Source organism: Podarcis melisellensis, assembly GCF_964234715.1.
Source record: "Podarcis melisellensis genome assembly, chromosome: Z".
NCBI lineage: Eukaryota > Metazoa > Chordata > Lepidosauria > Squamata > Lacertidae > Podarcis > Podarcis melisellensis.
This window is the reverse complement of record NC_138547.1, coordinates 23,433,528-23,459,576: the sequence shown is the minus strand read 5'-3', so window position 1 is coordinate 23,459,576 and position 26,049 is coordinate 23,433,528. Positions and strand designations below refer to the sequence as shown.

The 26,049-nt window shown below is 42.1% G+C and overlaps 2 protein-coding genes across 2 annotated transcripts in view; one reads left to right on the top strand and one right to left on the bottom strand.

The window, feature by feature from the left end:
* LOC309362021 (uncharacterized protein C8orf48) overlaps positions 1 to 26,049 on the bottom strand; it is a 384,870-nt gene that overhangs the window by 252,312 nt on the left and 106,509 nt on the right. The gene's annotated exons all lie outside the window — the stretch shown is intronic.
* Positions 1 to 26,049, top strand: part of MTMR8 (myotubularin related protein 8) — a 32,126-nt gene that overhangs the window by 669 nt on the left and 5,408 nt on the right. Inside the window, exons 2-10 of the mRNA XM_081897409.1 lie at positions 5,269 to 5,391; positions 6,411 to 6,573; positions 12,152 to 12,309; positions 15,159 to 15,287; positions 17,060 to 17,194; positions 18,039 to 18,171; positions 19,442 to 19,551; positions 20,267 to 20,392; positions 25,258 to 25,307. Of these exons, the coding sequence (XP_081753535.1) occupies positions 5,269 to 5,391; positions 6,411 to 6,573; positions 12,152 to 12,309; positions 15,159 to 15,287; positions 17,060 to 17,194; positions 18,039 to 18,171; positions 19,442 to 19,551; positions 20,267 to 20,392; positions 25,258 to 25,307 (1,127 nt within the window). The remainder of the gene's footprint in view (positions 1 to 5,268; positions 5,392 to 6,410; positions 6,574 to 12,151; positions 12,310 to 15,158; positions 15,288 to 17,059; positions 17,195 to 18,038; positions 18,172 to 19,441; positions 19,552 to 20,266; positions 20,393 to 25,257; positions 25,308 to 26,049) is intronic.

Below are 26,049 nucleotides of genomic sequence, written 5' to 3'. Positions count from 1 at the left end.
AAATACATAACTTTAAAATAGAAATCATTCAGTAATGATAATACCCCATATTGATGTAGTGGGGTTATTTTATTGTGCATCTTAATTACAAATGCTTACATTAAATGTTTGTGTGACTGGTTTTTGTGCTTTTTATATCGTTTAGAAGCCTGTTTCAGCATTAAGTGATATAGTAGTAGTGGTAGTAATAGTAATGATGATGATACCCATTTAAAGCCTGCCAGGAATCCTTGTTTTCCTTTTTAAACCAGACAGCACTAGTATTACTGTATGCTAGCCTTGAGGCTGCTGCTGAATTGCTAAACTGTGGAGTTAGGTCTTGATAACACCACCTGGCCTTCTTGTACACAGGAATTGTTGGTCTTAAGGATGTTTTCCTCCTCCCACAACAAAACCTAATCAGACCCTCATTCTCATCCAGCCTTGCTCCAGACTCCTAGATCTTAGTCTCAGCAGCTGGTTGGGGTGTTGAAGGGGGGCAGTGGTTAGAAGCATAGTTATATGCAGTGTAATGTAATCTCAGAGTTTTTGAGCTTGTAATAGAGTGCATTCCCATAATCTTTCAGATGTTACATTATTGCTGGTGAACTGGAATTGATTAGCATTGACATAATGGAATATGCTTTCAACAAGTCTTGGAAATGGCTCAGCTCATCACTGAAAATAATAATATTTCTATAAACGTTTGTGTGCTTATTGTTCTCCCTTAATGCACACTGAAACCCTGAGCCTGCTTCCCAAGTTGCTCCTCAACCTTTGCCACTTATCCACATAAGGTGGGCTTCTTGAGATCTTGGTCCTAGAATCTGGTCTTGAAAGCAGGGATAATTGGTGCCAGACTTGGTGCCAGACTGTGCAGGCATCTCACAGGGATTCTGAGCATGTGCAGAATATGTTCCTCACTTTTAGCACCTTAAATGGTAGATTGAAATTCATTAGCAAAATTCAGATTGGTAAAATGTACTAATCTATTCATTTAGCTTGTTGACATGATACTCTGCAAACATTTGAGCTTGTGTAAAAATGTCGTAGTCTTGCGTATCATTGCCTTTTTGGACTCACTACACATTTTTTCCTGTGCTTTTTCCTGTAGTTTTTCTGTATTTAAATCAGCCATGTAAATAAGACTATGTAAATATATAAGCATGCTAAGTGGCCAGTAACCTCTGTTCCATTGCTTACTGTAGAGAATGGCTTCACTATGGAATGCTTACTGTAGGTCATAGCTTCACTATGGAATAGTGAGTCGTGGGTCTTTTGACAAATTCACTCCTGAGTACCCCCTTGGGTGCTATGGAGTCAGTTTTACTCCTTAGTATACTGAAGAACGGTGGTTGATGAAATGGAATGGTCAAGGGCTGGAGCACAAGTGGTGTAAGTCTTGATTGGGAGCTGACTGAGACATGCTCATAATTTGACCTTCCACACAGTGGTGAGGGCCGTGAAGGGATCCTACTCCGTTGCCTCCATTGCATCCTCAGGGAGCCATCCAGCAAACCTTTTCCGTGTCCAGAGATTGGTTATTCCTGACGAGGCAAGGGTTGATCTTTGGAGTACAGTGGTACCTCGGGTTAAGAACTTAATTCATTCTGGATGTCTGTTCTTAACCTGAAACTGTTCTTAACCTGAAGCACCACTTTAGCTAATGGGGCCTCCCATTGCTTCTGCGCTGGCGCCAAGCGATTTCTGTTCTCATCCTGAAGCAAAGTTCTTAACCCGAGGTACTATTTCTGGGTTAGCGGAGTCTGTAACCTGAAGCATCTGTAACCCGAGGTACCACTGTACACAGTCGCCAGCTGTAACCAGATGGCTAAACAATTTGAGGATAAAGTTGCTTGGCTCCACAGCAATTTAGATGCTACTAAATCGAGAACTATAATAAATTAAAAGCAACATCCATAATTGTACTTACTGCTCCAAACTTTTTCTTTCGAAGTCTTGGGTTGAATATTGAAGAATGTGAAGAAAATATTTTGTTTAGTGGGTTTTACAATTGCTGGAGCATTCTCTGAATTCAGGAATGAACATTATCTAGCAAGCGCATGAAAGCATTTACAGTGGTACCTCTGGTTACATACGCTTCAGGTTACAGACTCCGCTAACCCAGAAATAGTACCTCGGGTTAAGAACTTTGCTTCAGGATGAGAACAGAAATCACGCAGCAGTGGCGCGGTGGGCCCCATTAGCTAAAGTGGTGCTTTAGGTTAAGAACAATTTCAGGTTAAGAACAGACCTCCAGAACGAATTAAGTACATAACCAGAGGTACCACTGTACTGTATAGTTTAGGCGTTCTTCACTGAGAAATGATAAGCATCACTGAGAAATGATAATTTAACTAAAGCATCATACTCTTACCTAAGATGAAGAAATCTACGTGCAATATTTTTCTTTAACCTAATAGTGGTTTATCTGAATGGAATAGATAAGAAAAGCAAACGCCGCATGAAAGGGTCCCAATGAGTCATTCATATATCAGGATCAGGAAACTCTTGGCTTGGCCATCTTGCTGCTGCTGTGTCCTTTTAACTTGTTACATCCACACTCCAACTTCCTGTTTTGCTGGCTGTTGCCTTTCAGAAGGCATGGGGGGACATGACAAGCTCTTTCCTTAGCCTGCACCATGCTAACATGGCAGAGAAAAAGCTAGAGATTTAGTTCTCCATAGCATTTTTTATTCAACAGTTTCTATCCTGACTTTCTGTCCTAACATTGAGCTGTGCAAATGCATATTAAAATAGAAAGCATGCAAGTTCTAATGTGTTTGACAAGGCTAACATTGTTGGAAAATTCTGAAGTGTACTTGTTTAATTCATTTACGTAGCTTTATAACCTGACCCATCTCAAAAATGTGAGGCAAGTAACAAAAGCAGGCTTCCAGCTGTGATTTGCTTAACCTTGAGCCCCCAAAGCTCAACAGGTAGGAATTTCTCTCTTTAGGCTAGGTTCACTACTAATGAAATATTCACTTTGCAGATGAGAAAACAGGAGGGATCACTGTCTAGGTTGCTATCACTATTGTGGCATCTTCTTAAAATATGATATATGCCACAAGTTGGTTGTTTTGAGTATGAATCCAGAGTCAGCTGTGCTGCAATCCTCTCCATTTCCTCTTCGATTATTTTCGTATTATCTGTATACCAAGGAGTCCTCTAGCAGCAGGAACTTGTGCTTGGAAGCTCTCTTGCCAGTGATCCAAAAATCCATTCTTTGTTGCACAGGCTAGCAAGGCCATTGGCGGAAGAGCTATCAAAGCTAGTAGGAGTGTTTCCTTCAGAGCTCTGGCTCACGATTCTTTTGGATAGAGTTCTTACAAACACATTGAGGTGCTGAAAAGGAGTTGAGAGCTAACACTATCTGCACTTAGAAAATCTTCCTTGCTTGTTTGCCTAAAAGTCATTATTTTCCTCATCATGGGTGATCAGGTGAATGGTTGTTGCAACTGGTTCCCCAACTGGAATATGAGTATCTATGCTGAATGATAATAATAATGCTGTTTCCATATGCTCAATAATTAAAAACCTGGTGTTCAGACCAAAGCATTCTCATTTAATGTTGAATGCTTGAAAGTAAATAAGCTTGGTGATAAAACTCCACATTCGGAATATGAATCTTCCCCCCTTGATTTGCATTTTCTATAAAGATGTTATTGGAATTGAATAACTCCATAGAAATTTTCTAAGCAAAGCATTTATTTTCTGAACATATTTTCCAGATACTGTATATGAACTGGGATCCTGTCAGAATATAAATTAATCTGGGAATAATGTTCATTTTGAGAGCATTCACTTTTCCCCAAATGGTGAGGTTTAATGACTCTCATCTATCAATATCTGAATAAACCTCTCCCTATATTTTATTTATATTGCATGTTACTAATTGAGATATATTTTGGCATAAACATACCTAAAGATTTGATAAGATTTGGTACAAATACAAAATTGATTTGGGCAAGCAAATTTTCCCCTATAGGCATCAATTCCGATTGGGACCAGTTAATAGAGTATCTTGATATTTTACTAAAGGCATCTATCATATGCATCAACAGAGGAATAGTAGTATGAGGTTTAGAAATAAACAAAAGAATTAAATACTAGAAGCTAACAATTGGTGTTAATTTTCTGAAGTGGGCAACTTTGGAATATACCATACATAGCATCTTTGGTTGGGTGGATAGTATTAGGATCAAAATACATTCGAACTCTGGTATCTCTTAATAAGGATAATGTTTCTTTAAAATGTGTTTTTACAATGTCCAGTGTTTTCTAAGTTTGGGAGAAGCAGTGGATTATATAACAATGACTGTGTGAAAATGCTAAAATTTTCAGAGGATAATACTCTTTTGAACTACATATCTACTATTTGGATTTTGACAACTGGACAACATAAATGGATTCTCCATGCCCTTACTATGGCTAAAAGTCTGATATTGCTTCCCTGGAAAGATAAATGTACGGCTCCAAGGGTGCCAGCTTGAATAAAATATTGTTGGGTGGGGGGAGGTAAGCCCTGCCTTGCATAATTGATCACAAGATGCTGCACACACAGATAATTTGAATGGCAATGCCTATCAACTTTGGGGGGTGACCCCCCAATATTTTTTCAAGGGGGGCAAAAGGTATCTCAGCCCCTAGGAGTTGGCTCCTATGTACATGTATTAAATGGTTTGAAGACCTGACTACACCTGCCACCTATCAGAAGATTGCTTATAGACATAGACTTTGCATAAACAATTACAGTGGTACCTCGGGTTAAGTACTTAATTCATTCCGGAGGTCTGCTCTTAACCTGAAACTGTTCTTAACCTGAAGCACCACTTTAGCTAATGGGGCCTCCTGCTGCCGCCGCTCCACTGGAGCACGATTTCTGTTCTCATCCTGAAGCAAAGTTCTTAACCTGAAGCACTATTTCTGGGTTAGCGGAGTCTGTAACCTGAAGCGTATGTAACCTGAGGTACCACTGTATAATGAAATTTGGAACTCCATTATACAAAATACAGTAGGTTAAAAATTGTAATTGTTAACAGTTATAATGATATACTATATCTCTTTTCTCTCTTTTTCCTCCACTTTTATTTAAAACCACTTTTTATAAGTTGTATTTAATTTAAAAATGAAATAAAACATTAAATCTCACAAGTGTGCACCCTATCTGGGCAGCGCAGATGACTTTTACGTTCTGCAACTTATCTGGTGTACTGCAGATATTTTAGAAATGTTCTAAACTAATGGCCACCCCCTGGCACTCTTCCTTTTATTATTACCCTACAGGTAGAAAATGTCAAGTTACTAGATCGTTACACCAACAGAAAGCCAGCAAATGGAACACTGTACCTGACCGCAACACATTTAATCTACGTAGATGCTTCGGCTGAAGTTCGAAAGGAAACATGGGTAATGTCAGAGTGCAGTGTAACTCTCTTGCTGAGCACTGGGAGACAGGTTGGGGGTGTCTTGTGACCTAAAGGGCTGTATTGATGTCCATGTGTCTATTTAACAAGCCTAATTTGTTCAGAGCTTTTAATGTACTATGATGTGTTCAGGATTTGTCTGGTGATCATTTCATGAGCATATGGATAAAAGCAGCCCTAGTGGTCCAGCACCATCAGCAGTCTCTTCAATGTGTATTGGAAGCCAGAAGCGATCTGTGAAGGCAATAGCACAGCTTGTTGTTCAGCAACTACAGTAGTATTCAGGAGCATACTTTCTCTGATACTGTTTCTATAGTGTTGTTGGTGATGTTTTTAACATAGCAATTGTTAGAGATAAACATCAATTGGCTGAGGACTAAGTTTGCATCTATAAAATTTAAGCAACATTTGCTCAACTTTGCATTACCAAAATGGTATCTCCATACTGCAACAAGTACACACCCACCTACCCCTTTTCATATTTTTTCTCACACTATGTTAATCTTATTTCATGAAAAGGAAAATCTTAAAGCAGGCTAGCAAATAAGTCATACAACATTTTTTGTCTGCAATTCCCCCATCTGGCTCACAGTTTTCATGCCCACACATCCCTATCTTAGTCATTTGTGCCTTCAAAGTAAAAGAGAATCTACTCCTATAAAGCACCCCTGCCTGGAGACACTTGCCCCAGGAAAGTAGCTGTTTATGAGCCTGATTCAAAGTATCTGTACCAGCTGAGATTTAATTCATGCTTATGAAATTAAGCATCTTAGTAAACAATAGTGTTCCTGTGGGGTATGATGGCATAACTGAGAGATTTAACTTTCTAGAAGTAAAATTACATCTTTCATGACAAGATGTAGTTCTCAGTCATAAATACTGAGTATTTGTTTTTTCTAAAATGTAAATAGTCTCTAGTTTCAGTTAGAATTCAGTCAGAATGGCTTTTTAAGCTGCAGTCAGTATTGACCCTGTAAGCTTTCTTCCTCTTTTTTTTTACAGATTCTCCACCACCATATTGCTACTGTGGAGAAACTGCCTCTGACCGCATCTGGCTGTCCACTGCTTATTCACTGCAAGAATTTCCGTGTTGCTCACTTTATTATTGGTCATGAGCGGGACTGTCATGAAGTCTACACTTCCCTGCTGAAACTTTCTCAACCAGGTACTTGGAAAGTGCAGTTTGCTTCCATATGAAGGAAGGAACTTAGCTTAGTGATACAATACTTGCATTGCATGACAGAGATTTCAGGTTCAATCTCTGGCATCTCCAGGTATGCAAAAAATGACACCTGTCTATCTGGATTTCCACTGCCAGCCAAGGCAGACAGTACTGAGTGGATACACCAATGGTCTGATTCCTATATTTCATATGCTGGCAATGCAAGTGCTTGTTGATGATGAGCTTTGGTTATTGAACTTTGAGCTCTTGTTAAACCAGACAGGAAGAAAGGAAAGCATCAATAGCTCCAGCTGTTTCCATCGCTGTTAAAAGAGTGGAAATACTTTGCATTTTCTCCTCTCAGGATGTTGGTAATAATTAAAACATTAATTTTGTTTTGGTGTTTGTATAGATTAAAATTGTCTTTAAAGTTAAAAAAAAAATCTTTTGGCCCTCTAAAGGGCCCTCCAGAAGTTTTTGGACTTTAACTCCCATCAGTCCCTGCCGATGGGAACTGTAGCCATGCAACATCTGGACGGCTGCATGTTCCTGATTGCTAGTCAAGAGTATTTGTATTCTGCTTAAAAGATTTCTGCAGTGATTTGATGTTGGTGGGTAGTAATTAAATTTGTTAGTTGCTTGTCGCACAAAGAAACTTTCCAAGTGACTTACAATGTATTTAAGAGCACAAGCACACATGAAAATAAAACACATGAAATCCATAATAAACCACAAAGCAACCCTCAAAAGTAGTTATTGTTGAGAGGGAAAAGTGCCTGGATTGTGTGGTGATCAATTACATTATCAGTTTCATTTTAGAATCATATTTTTAAGAGCAAAAAAGAGAACACATTTGCTGACTTCTACTTTTAAATATGGATTGCTATAACGACTCTCATTTTACATACCCATGGAAAGGAGGATGTGTCCTGGGAAAAGAGGACATATGGCAACCCTACTCTAGTCACTAAAACTGGAAAAAATAGATACTGTTTCAGCGTTTATAGGACCTATATGATAACAGAAAAAAATTATCTGCACTTAATACCTTATTGCATGTAATAATGGGCCATGGATGAGCTAGATTCCTCACCTTCGAAGACAGCAATTTGTGTGGGATCTGGAAGAAATCCTACAGGCTGTATTGAGGACCCTGCATAGGCCTGATGAAGCTCCTTGGGTCAGTATTTGACACTGTTGAGATTAGAATACCTTTCACGTGCAGCATTCCTCAACCTGGTGTCCTCCAGGTGACTTAGACTACATCTCCCATCAGTTCCATCTAGAACAGGGCTGATGGGAATTGATGGGAATCGAAATCATGTGGAGAGTACCAGATTGGGGGGCAGGCTGCACTAGAGAGTCCTGCTAGCAGCTTCCATTTTCTCTCTTAATTTGGGGCATCGTGGTTTTTGTTTCTTTTGTGCTTGAATACCCATAGTTTTGTTGTGGTTCAGTACCTCCACAGAATCCCACACTGTCTTTCCTCAGCAGAGCACAAATAATTACTCATTATTCACTAGTGGGTGACCGATGGTTGAAGATTACCTGTTTGGCAAACTGACTATTTTATGAGATGCTGGCAGAGACCAATCTGTCTCTGGAGAATCTGCTTACTTGAGAGTCAACAGGATAAGTTATCGATTGGATTTGCATTTTGCAACGGAAAGGAAGGAGGCCTGGAAAGGCAGGGAGTGAAAAGGCAGGAAGTGAGTTATTGTTGATCTGTTTGAATTTCAAAGCTGTCACTGAGTTTGACAATGTTTCAGAGAGCTACCATGTTTTCCCAGCAAACCCAAGAGCATCATTTTGCTGTAACAGTTCTAGGCAGATGAGGTTATCAGGTTCAGATGATAAGCAAACATATTTATTTATTTCAGTTTCTTTATGAATTGCTTCCTGTGAAGCATCTCATTGTAATTTAACAGTAATAACTGAAAAAGGAAGGTCTTCAGAAGGGACCAGTGGAGACGGCATCTGTCTGATAAGTAATGGGTAGGAGTTCCAAAGGGTAGATGCTGCCACATTAAAGTCCCACTTCCTACATTATATGGAGCAGACCTGCTGAGATGGTATCTGCAGAATGCCTTCTCCTGCAGAGGATATAAGAGATGAGATCCTGTTTTAGGAATCAACTCCCAAGCTGTATAAAATTTTGTGTAAAAGTACCAGCCCCTTGGAACTTGGCTCAGTAGTTAATGGGCAGCTCCCACCCATCTGGTCTAGGGAACCACCCTCTAACAGTGCCTCAATCTTATCTGGATTGAGTCTCAGTTTGTTGGATCTCATCCAGTCCATTACCAAGGCAAGACACTGGTCCAGCACTTCCACTGCATCACCTGCAGTTGTAAAGGAGAAATAGAGCTGAGTGTCTTCTGCATACTTCTGACAGTTCTCCAAACCTCCAGATAACCCCATCCAGCGGTTTCATGTAGAAGTTTAACAACATGGGGGATGTGATTGAGCCCTGTGGAACCCTACATTGAAGATTCCACGGGGCTGAAAAGCATTCCCCAAGCAAGACCCTCTGGGAATGACCATCCAAGTAGGACTGGACCACCACAAGCAGTGCCACCCACTCCTAGTTCAGACAGTTGCTCCAGAAGGATACTATGGTTGATGGTATTGAGAGGTCGAGAAGAATTAACAGGGACATGTTTCCCTTGTCTCGCTCTCGACAGAGGTCATCATACAGGGTAACCAAAGCAGTTTCTGTGCCAAAACTGGGCCTAAACCCTGATTGAAATGGATTCAGAAAATCAATTTCTTCCAAAAGTGCTTGAATCTGGTCTGCAACCACTTATTCCAGAACCTTGCTCAGAAAAGGGAAATTAGCAACTGGCCAGTAGTTAGTTAGGTTTTCTGAATCCAGGAAAGGTTTCTTAAGGAGTGGTTTTACCACTGCCTCCTTCAAACAGGCAGGGACCACCCCTTTTCGTAAGGATGCATTCATCGCTTCTCTGGTCCAGCCAGCTGTTCCCTCCCTGCTGGTTTTTATCAGCCAAGAGGGGCAAAGGTCTAGAGCACAAGTGGTTGCCCTGACTGATCCTAGCACCTTGTCCACATCCTCAAGCCTTACCAACTGAAACTCATCCAACACAACAGGACTAGACTGTGCTCTAGACACCCCATGAGAGCCATCTGCTATAACAGCAGAGTCAAGGTCTTGGTGGATGCAAGCAATTTTATCCTCAAAATGCTTTGCAAACAAGTCATAGTGAGCTACAGTTGGTTCTATCACCTCCTTTGGGCCAGCCTATAAAAGGCCCCATACAACCCAGAAAAGCTCTGCCAGATGACATAATAAGGATGCAATGGAGTCAGCAAAGTATGCCTTCTTTTCTGCCTTCACTGCCACTAGGTAGGCTCAATAATGAGCCCTTACCAGTGTTTGATTGCATTCATTTGGATCTTTCCTCCACTTGCGTTCAATTTTTTAAAGCAGTGGTGCAATAAGATGGTGATATGTTTGCACACTGAACAGCCAAGCTGCTGCATTTTGCATTAACTAGATAGTTTCAGGCACCCACATGATCAACTTTGCACCTACACACAAGCAGCAAAACCCAGGTGTTCCAATTAGTGCTAGAAACACCACAGAATGACAGCTTGTTTTTCTGATTTCCAAGGGAGAGCAGCCATTGCTGCCTATTTCATTAGTCTTTGGTGCAACATGAGCCTAATCTAATTAATTCTGCATATTGCTTCCCAAAAACATAAGAATAACATGTTGGATCAAGCCAATGGTTTTCTAGTCCAGCATCCTGTCTCATAGTGGGATGTGTTCTCCCTGGTTCTTTTTTCCTCTTTAACATCCAGCAAAAGTTTGCTTATTCCCCTTTTCCTTCTTTTCTTTTTTGGAGACATCTTTGGTTGGTCCTAATCAGCAAGGTTACACTAAGATTGGAGTTAGGCTGAGAATATGATCCCTGTGGGCTGAAACCTTGGATTTGTTTTGGCTCTTTACTTGTTGAATGCAAGCACAAAACCAAAACAAGCCTCTTCCCAGAGGAAAGAGCAAGGTATCCCGCCCCCTCTGACCTTGTACTGTGTAAGAGGGAACAGAAATCTTGATAATGTCAAATGTCTGCCTCACCAGAAGGGTCTGCAAAGCTTTCTTAACCTCTGATGATAAAAGTACTATAAATGCTTTTATGTTTGACTTCATCTCCAAAGGACCAATGTGGCTACCTACAGGTTTTGGTCATATATGTACAAAGGCATCTTTTGGGGTTATTGCACATCCATAGAATCATAGAATTGTAGATTTGGAAGGGAACCTGAGGGTCATCTAGTGCAACTCCCTCAATGCAGGAATCTCAGCTAAGGCATGCATGACAGATCCAACCTCTGCTTAAAAGCCTTCTATGAAGGAGAGTGCACAGCCTTCCAAGGGAGTCCATTCCACTGTTGACTAGCTCTTACCATCAGAAAGTTATTCCTCTTGTTTAGCTGAAATCTCTTTCTTATAACTTGAGTCCAGTATTCACACCCTAACCTCTGGAGCAGGATAAAACAAGCTTGCTTCATTTTCCAAGTGACAGCCTTTTAGACAGTTGACAGTGTCTATCATATCTCCTCTCCATCACCTCTTCTACATGCTAAACATACCCAGCTTCCTCAACCGTTCTTTATAAGGTTTGGTTTCCAGGCCCTTGATCATCTTGGTTGCCTCCTCTGCTCACATTCAGCTTGTCATCCTTCTTAAATAGTTGCACCCTGAACTGGTCACAGTATTCCAGATGTGGTCTGACCAAGGCAGAATAGAGTGGTACTATTTTTTGATACTTGATTGCGGTCATTGTCCGTAATAAAAGGACTTGACTTGACGACTTGAGTGGTACTGTTACTGAATCTGAAATTGGAACAAAACTGAACACAAAGGAAACCTCTCAATGAGGATAGAGGAGAAATTTGTTCTGTTTTACTGCTACAGCTCAAACATCAGCTGGATAGCTCAGTTGGTTAGAGTGTGATACTGATTATACCAAGGTTGCAGGTTTGATTCCCATATGGGACAGCTGCATATTCCTGCATTGCAGGGGATTAGACTAGATGATCCTCAGGGTCCCTTCCAACCTGACAGTTCTGTGATTCTATTTTACCTAATTCACACCTTCTAAACCAAAACACAGTTATCCTTTTAAATTCACACTTCTCTGAATTGTGATGCAGTTTTCCCACCCAAAATGTGTATATAAAAGAAGCATATGTTAGAGGAACGTGTGTGCAAAAATATGTATAATAGTGAATGAACAGTCCCCACCCAGACCCCATAGAAAGGAATTATATTAGGGGAATTGCCAAAAAAATGAGTACAGATTTTGTGCTGACTTGAAAAGAAAAGCATATGCCATTTTAAAATGGCACATTTATTTATCTATTTTTAAAAAGCATAAATAAAGCATGCTGGGCCTAAAACTGGAAAAACAAGTAACCAAGCAGAGCACATTTGCAGAGTAATCCATCCCTACTCCTGATTCCACTTGTGTGTGTGTATGTGTACCTGTGATTTATGAAGGATTCTGGCTTACACAATCACTTATCTTTTTCCTCTTTCAAAATTGTTTTTGTGCTCTAGTGAAACCGGAAGAGCTTTATGCATTCTCTTACAATCCCAAAATGCCCAAAGAGAACCGGGAGATGGGCTGGAAGCTGATAGATGTCAAAGTAGACTACCAGCGCATGGGGATTCCAAATGACTATTGGGAAATAACCGATTTTAACAAAGACTATGAGGTAATTCTTGTTCAGACGGCAGCTTAATGCAGTGTTTCATTCCAATGGCTTGTTACATTTTTCATTCTAATTTTGTTCATGTATTATTTATTTTACTTGTGAGCTGCTTCAAAAGATGAGTATCCTTAAAGACAGGGTATAAATAAACAGAAGAATACCAACTATCTTCCAGTGGCAAATATGCCTTTTTCTGGGCAAAGTGCTTGAGAAGGTGTTGGCAGTCCAGCTTTAGGCATGCTCAAAGGAAGCTGATTGCTTGGATCCAGTCCCTTCCAGCTTCAGACCTGGTCATGGCACTGAAACAGCTTTTGTCATCCTAGTTGATGACATTTATCAGGAGAGAGATGTGGAGACTGGGCCCCTGCTCCTACTCCTTGATCTTTTTGCAGTTTTTGATACTGTTGACCATAGTATCCTTTTGAGGCAGCTCAGGGAGGTAAGGGTTGGGGGCACTGTATTTCAGTAACTCTGCTCCTACCTCCAGCTCCATTTCCAGAAAGTAGGCTACTTTTCAGCACCATGGCAGTTGTCCTCTGGTATCCTGCAGGATTCTATCTTATCCCCCATGCTCTGGTGACTGGGAGTGGCTGCCGAGACCATATAACACCGGTCCTGAAAGACCTACATTGGCTCCCAGTATGTTTTCGAACACAATTCAAAGTGTTAGTGCTGACCTTTAAAGTACTAAATGGCCTTGGCCCAGTATACTTGAAGGAGCATCTCCATCCCCATTGTTCATCTCATACGAGAAGTGAGGTTACAGGGAACCAGGCAGAGGGCCTTCTCGGTAGTGGTGTGGGTCTTGTGGAACGCCCTCCCATCAGATGTCAAGGAAATAAACAACTATCTGACTTTTAGAATATATCTGAAGGCAGCCCTGTTTAGGGAAGTTTTTAGTGTCTGACACTGTACAGTGGTGCCCCGCAAGACAAATGCCTCGCAAGACGGAAAACCCGCTAGACGAAAGGGTTTTCCGTTTTGGAGGCGCTTCGCAAAACGAATTTCCCTATGGGCTTCCTTCGCAAGACGAAAGCCCATAGGGAAATCTCCGGGACAGCGGGGAAGCGCAGCGCGTCTTCCCCACTGCCCTTGGACCTCCTCCGAAGGCTGGCGGTGGGGCGGAGAGACCTCCTCCCGCCGCCAGCCTTCGGATGGCTGCTCCGAAGGCTGGCGGCGGGAGGAGGTCTCTCCGCCCCATCGCCAGCCTTCGGATGGCTGCTCCGAAGGCTGGCGGCGGGAGGAGGTCTCTCCGCCCCACCGCCAGCCTTTGGAAGGCTGCTCTGAAGGCTGGCGGCGGGAGGAGGTCTCTCCGCCCCACTGGCAGCCTTCGGAAGGCTGCTCCGAAGGCTGGCGGTGGGGCGGAGAGACCTCCTCCCGCCGCCAGCCTTGGGATGGCTGCTCCGAAGGCTGGCGGTGGGGCGGAGAGACCTTCTCCCTGCGCCAGCCTTCGGATGGCTGTCCTGAAGACTTGCGGTGGGAGGAGGGTTTTCCTTCCCACCGCCAACTTTCAGAATGCTGTTCTGAATGTTGGCGTGGGGAGGAAAAACCCTCCTCCCACCACAAGCCCTGGGAACAGAGGAGAAGCGCTGCGCGCCTTCCCCTCTGTTCCCGTACCTGTCCTGAAGGCTTGCGGTGGGGAGAAAAGCCCTTCTCCGCACCGCCAGCCTGGCAAGCGGTCTCCATAGGAACGGTTTAATTGATTTTCAATGCATTCCTATGGGAAACCGTGCTTCGCAAGATGAAAAACTCGCAAGAAGAAAAAACTTGGGGAACGAATTAATTTCGTCTTGCGAGGCACCACTGTATTGTTTTTAATATTCAGTTGGAAGCCGCCCAGAGTGCTTGGGGAAACCTAGCCAGATAGCCAGACAATAAAATTGTTGTTGTTGTTGTTGTTATTTAACATCTATTTGAATTTTCTGGGAGCTGTTGTCATGAGATTTGGAGTGACACGTCATCAATATGCAGATGACACCAAGCTTTATCTCTTTGTTCCCTTTGGATCAGAAGAGGCAGGTGAGGTGTTAGACCAGTGCTTGGAGGCAGTGATGGAATGGATGTGGGCCAATAGAATGAAGCTGAATGCTGAAAGTACAGAGGTGGAACCTTTGATTTCTGGGGGCAGCAGACAAAGAATCTCAAAAAAGAAAACCAACCCTAAAACCCCTTCTATTTTCCCTTTACTCTTAACTTGGTTAAGTATGTCTTAAGTGATTTGGACATCCCATGGATGGGCCTCTGGAGGCTGGAAAGCCATTTGGAAAAGGGCCATAATTTTATAAAATAAGGCTGGATATGTTAAGGAAGGATAAAACTGAACTAATTATGCATCACTTGTTTTCGGATACAAGCTTTTGTATTGCTGCATTGCAATAAGGTGTATTAAGGAGATAATAATCTATGAGAAACAGTACAAGGTCAGGGAGAAAACCTGCTCTTCTCTTTAGCCTAGCCTTGCATTCTATAAAAGACTGTTGAAACAAACCACACATAAAAGGGTGCTGTAACACATCTCCTGAAAACAGTTACTGTTGGGCTTTGGTGAGCTTTCCCTGGGGAATTGTACAACAGTGAAACTACAACTGAAAAGGTCTGACTTGTTAATCAAACTGACCTTACATGTCCAGGGAACTTGCAGAAAGGTCCCTCTCTTCTAGATCATAATGAACAGTAATGCTGTGCGTTCTGTAAGTCAGAGCAATTTAGAATGAGTGTTTGGTGCGTGCTTGCTTGCTTGTAGCAATAGTATCTTACTCCTGCTGATTCTAAACAAATACTGCTAAACACCTTAACACATTTGCAGCTGACTTAGCTTTAATATCAATGTTGAGTTTCTTTTTGTATCTTAGGTTTGCAGCACATACTCTCCAGATCTAGTGGTGCCTAAAGCAGCTACTAGGGCAACGGTGCTGGGGAGCTCAAAGTTTCGAAGCCGGGGTCGGATACCAGCACTTTCCTACTTCTACAAAGAGAATAATGTTAGTAACACATGCTTTGCTTTTCATGGGGTTTTGGTCTTCCTCCATAGTCAATCCCGTCGTCTTCCTCGGGACTCAACCTGATTGTGCTGTATGTGTAGACTAGGGGTGGGGAACCAATGGCTCTCCAGACATTACTGGACATTAGGTCCCATCTTCCTTGATCAGTATCAATATATGGAGCTGAAGTCCAGCAACATGCAGAGGGCCACAGGTTCCCCACCGCTAGGATAGATCAAGCCTTAGACAATGCTTATTGATGCAGAAGGCAATCTTGTCTTCTTGTACTGAAATTGCTACCTTGAAACTATTTCAGCTTTACATTTTAAACACATGTAAATATTGCTCATGTCTTCTCTCTTCCTCTACCATACCATATGACTTCTTGGCAACATTTTACAGAAGTGGCTGAGCAAAATAATTTTGGCCATGATTTATCGCTTTACGACATAGCATGGCCAAAATTATTTTGCCCAGTTTTGGGGGGCCCATCCTAAATTGACTAGATGTTCTTTTTCAGAATTTCATTTAGAGAAGAGATGAGGAAAAGCAGCTTCTTAAAATTAAATATTATTACAGTTTTAAACTGGACTCCTAAAATCAGGAGCCCGGAATTGTGATTTTCCAGTGTTGTTTCATCCACAATTTGTGGAGGGGATGTGGAGGTGAAATGAGTAAAGTTAGACGGTTCAGCAACTACTGGCTCCTGATGACTATTAGCTCTTGGCTGACTGAGGCATGTACAGCAATTTTTTGGTGTCTCCTTTTCCATACACACCCCACATTGTCCTAGGGAGACAATGCAGGACTGATGGGGAGAACCAGCTCCTGGCTATACACACCTCAGCCTGCAAGTGTTGGTGAAGTCTTCAGTGCACACAGATGCCTTGGCTCTGGCCTTGTGGTGACTCAGTTGGGGCCTTGCCAGAATCTCTTTATGGGAAACCCCATGGACAGCAGTAAGTTTCTCCTCTTGGTCTCACCTGAAACTCTTTTACCCAGTTCCATTTTGCACAGAACTTAGTGGCAACACTTCATTCAGATCAATTCAGAACAGCATTTTTCTTCTTGAAAACTACAGATCTGGTTATGTTGGGCAATGTTCAGCTAATTATATTTCAACTCTGCTAATCTCAGCTTTTTGAAACAGGAAATAGCTTGCAACAGAGAACCCTCTTTTATTCATTGTTGGCCTGATTTAAAAGGCACTGGTTCTCATTGTGGAATAAAATGCTGAGCATTTAGCTTTTAACTTTGCTGTCCTTGCAGTGCCCTAGGTTCAAGTATGGACAGAATTATTTTGTTACTGCATTTTCGGGGAACTTCCCTTGGTTGGTGGTATATGCGTTTTCATGCCAGTATTCTGGTTACTCAGCATTGTCACTGGTTTGGGAGAAGAATGATGATCAAAAGTAAATGGATATGAGGGTGATGATCTCATTTCACAAAAGGCACTGTCTCATCCAAAAGGAGGTATTCTTGGAATTAAAGCTGTTTCTCCTAACCCTCCTAAACATTGGCACGCCAGATAAACTTCAAACAGCTGTTAAAAGATAAGTTGGTTTCCCTCCCCACAATTGTGTCACTTCTGTATACTCTCATAAAAGTTTCTCTCATAATATTTATGCATGTTGGTAGACCAAGGCAATTGCTTAATACACTGCTGCTTCTATCAGCAAGTTGTGGGTGGAGAAAAGCAGGTGCCTTACTGCACAATTCTGTGCTGGAGAACTTCTTACCTGCTACACGTGACATATTCTTGTGTCTTTCAGGCTGCAATATGCCGTTGTAGTCAGCCCTTGTCTGGGTTAAGTGCTCGTTGCCCAGAGGATGAACAGCTGCTGCAAGCACTTAGGGAAGCCAATCCAGGAAGTCCCTTCATGTATGTTGTAGACACAAGGCCAAAGGTATCACTTCATGGGATCTGGGGGCACTTGTGTGGTCAACAACTCTGACTTTGACATTGCCTAAACACAGTGTGGCCGTAAAGGGATTCAGCTAGGGAGGAGAATCATGACATCCTTTTCCTAGTTTCATGGGTGGGCCTTACATAGTCCTTGCGGTGCTTCATGTGGACCTTGGGCTAACTTCTTGCAGGTGGTAAGAAGGAGGGAAAGGAGAGGAAAGAGGTTGGCAAAAAGATAGAGAAGAGTGTGACCTGCTCACATTTTGTTCTTCCCAGCCCACCACTGCATGTACCTCCCACAACAGATTATCCGCAAGGGAATGTGGCCATCAGCAGAAAAAGCCTTACCAGCTCTTGACACTACTGATACTTCGCACACATGCACAAAACAATCTGCCAGTCACTTCATATTTGCTACTCAGTTAGTATGCCTTTTAAATCAGCCTTCTGCAACTTGATGCTCTCCAGATGTTTTGGGCAGAAACTCCCATTAACCCTAGCCTGCACAATGGGAGTTAGGGTCCAAAGCATATGGAAGGCACCAGGTCAGGGAAGGCAGATTTATCTCTTCTTAACTGGCTGCTACTTGCAGCAGGTGGCAAAAAATACTGACAATGATGCATCATATAATACTTAGCATCCCTAGGGGAAAGAGGAGAACATTATGGTAGGATTGTAGCCTTGCAGTTCTGATAATGTTCTAGTTTCTGTCTTAGAAATTTTTGTGAGACACCAGAATTCCACTTTTTAAGTTACTTTTTCAAATAATGCTAAAGAGGGCCAGTGGATGTGTATGTATCAGAAAGGGCTGTGCATAATCATTTTTTGCTACCCAATTTTTCCAGCTGAATGCCATGGCCAACCGAGCTGCTGGAAAGGGTTATGAGAATGTTGATAACTACGACAACATTCGTTTTAAATTCATTGGTATCGAAAACATCCATGTTATGAGGAGCAGCCTGCAGAAGCTACTGGAAGGTGTGTTTGGTTTTTTTATTTTGGCTGGCCACTTGTGATGATCACCTGTTGAGCTACATTGCTGTAAGACAGGCAATTATTGTAGACACAGGAGCCTGTGTACTCTGCAGGTGTGGGACAGGCAAGAGATTAGGAGAGTAAATAACCTGGCAGCTCTCCCGGCTTGCTGAAGTGGGTTGCTGGTGTTACAGCTTGCTCTAAAAAGCAATATTTAGAGAGATGAAAGCTGGTGGGGGATAAACACCTGCATTTTAATTTTAAAGCACATTGAGAAAGGAGGGTTTGAACTATTTGAGCTGCAGAGTTCAGAGTCCTCCTTGTGAAATCAGAAGTGACCAACTTCTTTATATGGAGGAGGAGGGTCGAATCATTCCTGGCCAAGCTGTTTGGAGGCAGGATTCTCCCCAGTCATTCTATCACCAAGGGAAATCTGATCCTGCAGGGTGAATAAGCTGGCTTTCTGTCACTTCTCACAAGCTGCCAGCTGAATCAGAATGGTACCTGATGGCACTTTGTTGCACACAAGTTTGTGTTTCCACTTTGGAGGATACCTTGTGAGGTGACTGGATGCCCCAAAGGCTTTTCACCTTTGGTACATAGCAGTGATGGAGTGCCTCTTTCCATTCCAGCCTGCCCAAGCATTAAGGTTTTCATATCCGTGAGTTCCATCTCTTGGAGAGATGCATTATGCATCTGCAAAGGATAGGGCCTTCTTGGTGGTTTTGCCTTGGATTTGGCATACCCTCCCACAGAAGGGGCGAATGGTGTGTACTCCTTTTGCCACTTCGTTTTGGATTAATATTCCTCAGATTTTATTCCCATCTCATTTTTATTGTTTTAATATTGTATTGATATTTAGAATTTTTATGCACACTGCCCTGGAATCCATGCTTGAATGAAGTTTAGGAATCTGCAAATTTATTTATTTTTTAAGCGAAGCACATAACCTGATAATATTAATAATAGTAATTATTATTTTATTTATATACCACCCAGCTGACTGGGTTGCCCCATCCACTTGTGAGTGGCTCCCAAGAGATTATTAAAAACACAATTTTTGCTTCTCAGTTAACATGCCTTTTAAATCAGCCTTTTGCAAGGTGCATGGCTGAAAGACTCCCTAGTTTCTGACTACATGAAGGAGGAATTTATATTGGGTAGCAATTTCTGAGTGGCCTTCACACAAACAATTTCTCAATGCTTGGAAGAAACTTCCATAATGATAGAGACAGTTGTATGTTTATCATACCTTCCGCTTTTGTTCCTTTAGTGTGTGAAACGAAATCTCCTTCAATGAGTGATTTCCTTACTGGCTTAGAGAACTCTGGCTGGTTACGGCACATTAAAGCTGTAATGGATGCTGGTGTCTTTCTTGCTAAGGTAAGGCCCACCTCTGAATTTCCAAAGATATCCGTCATCAAAGAAATGGGAGAGCAGGAGTGAAAGCTTTATTGCTTGGGCTGTGCTTGGGCGAGGCAGATCTTGAATGAACACTAGGGAAAGTAGGTCTTCTGTGTTAAACCTGTCATAGTTCCATGACTTTTACATGGAATTGGCACTTCAGTGTGCTCAAGAGGAGGCAGTTCCACTATTCAGCTTGATTAGGAAGTTGTTCAGTGTTGGGGCACTCTTAAGGGCAGCAGAAAAAAACTAACAGATCGTTAAAGTCCTTGATGGCAAGAACCATAGAGGGGAAATCATAGGTTTGTTTTTTCATATCCAGGCTAATAAAAACAAATGGAGGGCCACCTACTTAAATGGGGGATGTTGGAGGGGGTCATGTGTTCTGTAGGCTAGGAATGGGAAACATGGTGCCCTCCAGATGTTGCTGAACTCCCAACTCACATCAGCACCAATCAGCATGGCCCACAGTCAGGGATGATGGTAGTTGTAGTCCAGTACGAAGGATCACAGGTTCCCCATCTGTCCTCTAGGCTCCACCTGCTTCATAGTTCATTGTTTGGCCTTCTCTCCATATTGGTATCATGTAATCCAGCATTTTATTTAAAGCAGCAGTCAAAATGTTTTGCTGTGAAATGTTCAGGAGGTTTATATGGTATGTTTTTATTTGTGTGTGCCATCTCACCTGTCATAGGCAGTGAAAGATGAAGGTGCCACTGTCCTAGTGCACTGCTCTGATGGCTGGGATCGCACTGCCCAGGTCTGCTCAGTGGCCAGCCTCCTCTTGGACCCCTTTTATCGGACCTTTAAGGGATTTATGGTAAGAGCAGGAGAAGATCTGTCTTCGCTTTTTTGTTTTTAAACCATATGGTCGATTCATGCAAATGGTTAGAATTGGTCTATGTGTAAACAAATCCTAATTAAAGCATCTGATTGCTTCTGTTGCATGCTTGTGATTTGGAGAAGTCATGGTGCAGTTGCACATGACAAATCTAATTAATTTGAACAGTGGTGGGACTGGGGGATTCTGATATATCATATATGACATGCCCCTTGACTTCTTTATATACAGTGGTACCTTGGGTTACATACGCTTCAGGTTTCAGACTCCTCTAACCCAGAAATAGTACCTCGGGTTAAGAACTTTGCTTCAGGATGAGAACAGAAATCATGCTCTGGCAGTGCAGCAGCAGCAGGAGACCCCATTAGCTAAAGTGGTACCTCAGCTTAAGAACAGTTTCAGGTTAAGAATGGACCTCCAGAACAAATTAAGTTTTTAACCCGAGGTACCACTGTATTTTCAAGCAGTGATGTGGGATGAAATTTTTTTTTGGGTGCTTTATGTCTCTAATTAAGTTAATGAATACCGATTGCAAATACAGTATTAGTCAAGCTTGACAACTTCAAAGGTTTTAGCTTTGTTTACTGAAAACATGTAAAATAAACAAGCTAAATTAGAACACTCTCTAGGGCATCAGAAAATGTTCTGATCCAAAATGAAATCCAGTACAAATCATCTTTTGCAAATTTACCCTAATTTGCACAAGACATTCTTGAACTGTCTTCAGGAGCACTAAGTGAAGGTGAGCAGGCAAGTTATGGCATGGGCAGCTGCAGTTCCTGGTACCAGCTAACAGAATGCTTATGGTCCAGGCAGTGATATGCAGTTGTGCCTACTCTCCTTCCACAGCTAAGCAGATGAGAGGCAAAGCCGTTCCACTGGGCAGGGCTGCACTTTTACTGCAGTAGTATGCATCAATGTCACTATTTCATACTTTGAACTTGCAGGGCATTTTTCTCTGTGCACATATGAACATAACATCAGTCTAATAAGACCTGAAGTAAAGACTAATGTGAGTTGTGGGGGAGGCTCTCCCTTATTTCATACAGCTCATACATATTTTTTAATTAAAGCCATCTATTCTTGCAGTTAAACTTCTGCATAAATGTTTGTCTTTATTCAGTCTGAGGGTATGTGTGATAGACCACCATAATGAATTGTTTCTCTCCCTTTCAGTTTTAACCAAGAATGATAGCTGATACTAAGATTGTTTAATTTATTAGCATTCTTTGAGAACTGAAGTGAAGGGTTGTACTAGGTTGCTTATTAGCACTCTTTGGGTTTACTCCCCAGTTTTTACAACAAGATACTTTTTGAATGCTACAGCTTTATAATCCACTGAGGAAAAAGGCTTAAACCCCTCTAGAGGAACTGTGCTGGGGGACTTGTGATTTCAAATTCCTGTAATGTAAGCTGCTTTTTAGGATTATAAAGTAAACAAAGTTAGCAACTACCGTATTTTTCTCCCCATAGGATGCACCGCCCTATAGGACGCACCTAGTTTTTTTGGGGGGGAAATAAAGAAAAAAATTATTTCCCCCCAGGTACGGGGCTGGCGCGGGGGAAGCCCAAGCTTCCCCCAACCCCAGCCCTCAGAACAGCCTGCTATCCGCAAGCCTAGGAGCCGCGCCGGTCTCCCCAGGGTTGCGGACAGCTGTGCGAAGCCCAGGCGCGCTCTTCAGCGCGCCCAAGGCTTCGGAATGCAGGCAGCTCTGCGCGACCTTCCGGAGGCCAGCGCGGCTTGGTGCCGGGCTCCGGACGGTTGCACAGAGCTTCCTGAAGCCTGTATTCGCCCCATAGGACGCACCCACATTTCCCCTTCATTTTTGGCGGGGGGGAAAGTGCGTCCTATAGGGCGAAAAATACGGTATATGCATCAACTTATGTCTGCCTGATATCTGCTACTGCTACTCGACATAGTAAGGAAAGAATTACTGTGCAAAATGCTGAAGAATTACTGTGCAAAATGCCCTGTATGTTAAATCAGAACCAACATTATTTTTAAAGCTTCCTTACACTTATTAGGCAGTTAAAATGCTAATTTTGAAAACACACACACACCACAGTGAATGCAGGTTTGCAGTCTAAAAATAAACAGCACAATGGATGACAGAAAAATGACTCATTTTGGCTTCAGAGATTTCATTACATTTTGGCTATCAGATTCAAATTCATATTTGTGTGGCTTTATTAGAGGGTAGATTTATTTTGAACGAAAAGAACGATATTAAATATTGGAATGTGTTGCTGAATTTCCATATCATGGGCTACACACAGCCAGGATTCTAAGCTGACGTGGTCTGTCCTACATTAGAGATTCATATGCTCATTGTATAAGCACAGCGTTGCCAACAAGCATTTCATATAATTAAAGATACAAGCGTATGTGCGGCACTGCATAATCTGATCCCAAGGTGTACCTCAGAATGCTTCCAGGCACTTAAAAAATACTCACTGGAGGCATTTCATGATTCTAAATGGTTTTTCGGTTTTTATGTCACTCTGAGGTTGACATAAATTGGTCTTTGAGGAGATGAGTCATGCATTTGTGTATGTTGTCTGTTTTCTTCCATGGGAGGGCTGCTGGAGCAATCCCATATCATGTAGAAATGCTTGTCTTAGAATTGGAAATCTAAGTGTGTGGCAGTGTTGCTTTTGAATGCAAAAATCACTTGTGGGAAGGGAAATGAGGATTTTTCAGTTCTACTGTGTCTCCACATGCATTTCTTCCTTGGGCATCTTTTTAGAAGCCCTCCTGCAGAGGAAAATATTGTAAGAGATCTGATAAATGTTACTTGGCTATATTAACAGTCCTTTAATAGGCTGCTCCTTCCCTTGTGCAGAATGAGGTAGTAGAATTCCGGCTATACCACATCAGTCTGAAGGTGGATGTATATAAAAAAAAATCCTATAGCACACTAGTACATTAGGGAAAGGGCTGTGTTAAAATCTCTCATGGTGAAGTGCTTGTTTATTACATGCTATAAGCTTTCTGTGGAGTGGGAGTGCATTCAAAAATATGACACATAACATGATGGGGTATAGTTCAGAATTATAGTGCCTCATTCCTCATGTATAGCCAGGCACTTAGAGCTATTTTGCACACAATGCTCACCCTATTAAAGCATCTCCATGACGCTGATGTTCAGAACTCTTGATGTTCTGATCTTGCCCTGAAACGACCTGCATTTGGCAAGAGCTTCACGATTTAACAAAGAACTGAAATTGCTATGATATTCCAAAGGTTATCAAGCAGCTACTTTTCGGGTAGTAGAGAGATACAATTAACGATGAAGATCTTTGAATTGACTGCGTCTTTATTTATTGATGCTAGGCTTAATGCTGCTGTTTGCTGCCATTGCTGCACTGGACCCTTTTCCAAGTTAATTAGATATACACCAATGGTATAATAAAATCAGGACATTTATTCACAATGCAAGAGGAACAATTAGCTACCTTTTTGGCTTCTGTTGTTTTATGTCACGCTGTTGCTTTCGTAGTAGCTACCATTTCCCGCTTCTCCCCATCCCAACTCCTACGGAAAATTAGCTACCATGGATGGAGAAGAGGGTCCTAGTGCTAACAATGAGACCCTCTTCTCCATTCTTCGTAGCTTTCATAGTTTTCATAGCCATTCCTCCACCAGCGGTTATTATTTCTAGCGCCCTCCCCCCCAAATCTTAAGCTTTCTCTGTATTTAGGAGGGAGGAGAACCTTTAGAAATCTTAAGTGAAAGAACTTCAGATTGATTTGTGTTAGTGTAATTTGTTTATATCTGAGCAATATTGGGGAGAGCATTGAGGTGGCTCCTGCACTGAGGCTTGAGCTTATTGCTGCTGCTGTTCACTATCTTGGTTGTTGGCTTTATGTCCCACTGTTCTTCCAAAGGAGCCCAGGGGTGACAAACATATCCACAATTTAAAAGCAAAAGCTGTTGTCCCCCCAAAATGCTTAACTGCACTCTGCCCTAGAAACCTTACTCCCTTGTCCTCTGTCTAAATCAATGTTTCCCAAACTTGTGTCTCCAGCTGTTTTCGGACTACAGTTCCCATCATCCCTGATCGCTGGTCCTGCTAACTAGGGATGATGGGAGTTGTAACCCCAAAACAGCTGGACTCCCAAGTTTGGGAAAGACTGTTCTGGATAATTTGCATCCAGGAGGGCACCCTTGCCTTATTAAGAATGACTTGCAGCATTTGAAATGGACTGCAGAACACAGTGAGAGCACACTTAAGCCCTGTCCCAGCACTCTCAGGAAAAGGGAGTGGGGTCTTCAGTTACTGAAAAATGTGGGCTGAGGATTTCTTTTCCCTCTTCCTGCTTCAGATCCTCGTTGGGTTAAAATTTGCCCAATTCCTGCTCCAGATAGATCAGTCATTGCTTGCAATTTATAAAATTTATTTATCTGCATAGTTCTTGATTATTATTTTTAAAAAAACACACACCTCTAAGCAGTTTACATAAAATATACAATATCTGATTTACATCCTATGCCCTTTTAAAACCAGCAGTTAAATGTATGTTATAAAATAATATTACATGTCAGCTTTACAAACTGTAGTAGGCTTGCCTAAACAGAAAAGGTTTTAGCAGGTGCTATAAACAGTACAGCAAGGACACCTTCCTAATGTTAATGGGCAGAGTTCCAGAGTGTAGCTGCTGCCACACTGAAAGATCAAATGGACGGTGTCTAGGCACAGTTGGTTTTTCTGATGGACCTGAAGCCTGGTCTTACACTTGTTTAGCCTGAAGTAAGTCCTGATGTGCTGCCCTGAATGGTGCCACTTATTTTTCTTTGTAAGCCACTTTGTAATTTAATTTCTGTCTCTAATTTATCATTAAAGGTCCTGATAGAAAAGGAATGGATTTCAATGGGCCACAAGTTCTCACACAGGTAAAATCCAAATTGTGTGCTAAGATTAGAATGTCTGGAAAGGGGATCCTTCTTGTATATGCTCTTCTTGGCCAAGTGCTTTCCGTTGATGTTACAATGTGGTTAAGGGGCTGTAGTATGACTAGGGACATCAACATTTATATCCCTACTCAGCACTGAAGCTCATTGGGTGACTTTTAACCACTAGCTTTCAGCCTAACCTACCTCACAGAATTGTTGTGAGAATACAATGCAGAGAGAGAAACTCTGCATAGCACCTGATGAACTCCTTAGAGTGGAACTGGTACAAGGAAAGATAAGGACTTGTGCTAAGAAATTCCACAGATAAGACAAACTTCTCTAAGCGCTCTGCCATCCAGCTTAGCAACTGGAGTTGCTTGGCTGCAAAGGACTACGTTTTTTTACACTCAGTCCTGCCTTTGAGGTTGTGCAGCTTCTCTAAACCCCTCACCAGTTAGGGATGTAGGAGGCTGCTTTTTTCTAAGTCAGATGGTTGGTTCATCTAGCTCAGTATTATCTACACAGGACAGCACACGGGGCCTTTTTAAGGCCTACCTTGAGACAACAGAGATTGAAAATGAGACCTTTTGCATGCAAGGTAGATGCTCTAAAACTGGGTTGTGGCCCATCCCCAAGCATAACCTTATCAAGCAGGGGTGGTGTGTGTACACACACACACACACACACACGAGTCCCCCACTTACTGAGGGGTTTTGCTCCTGGTCACTGCACACATCAGAAC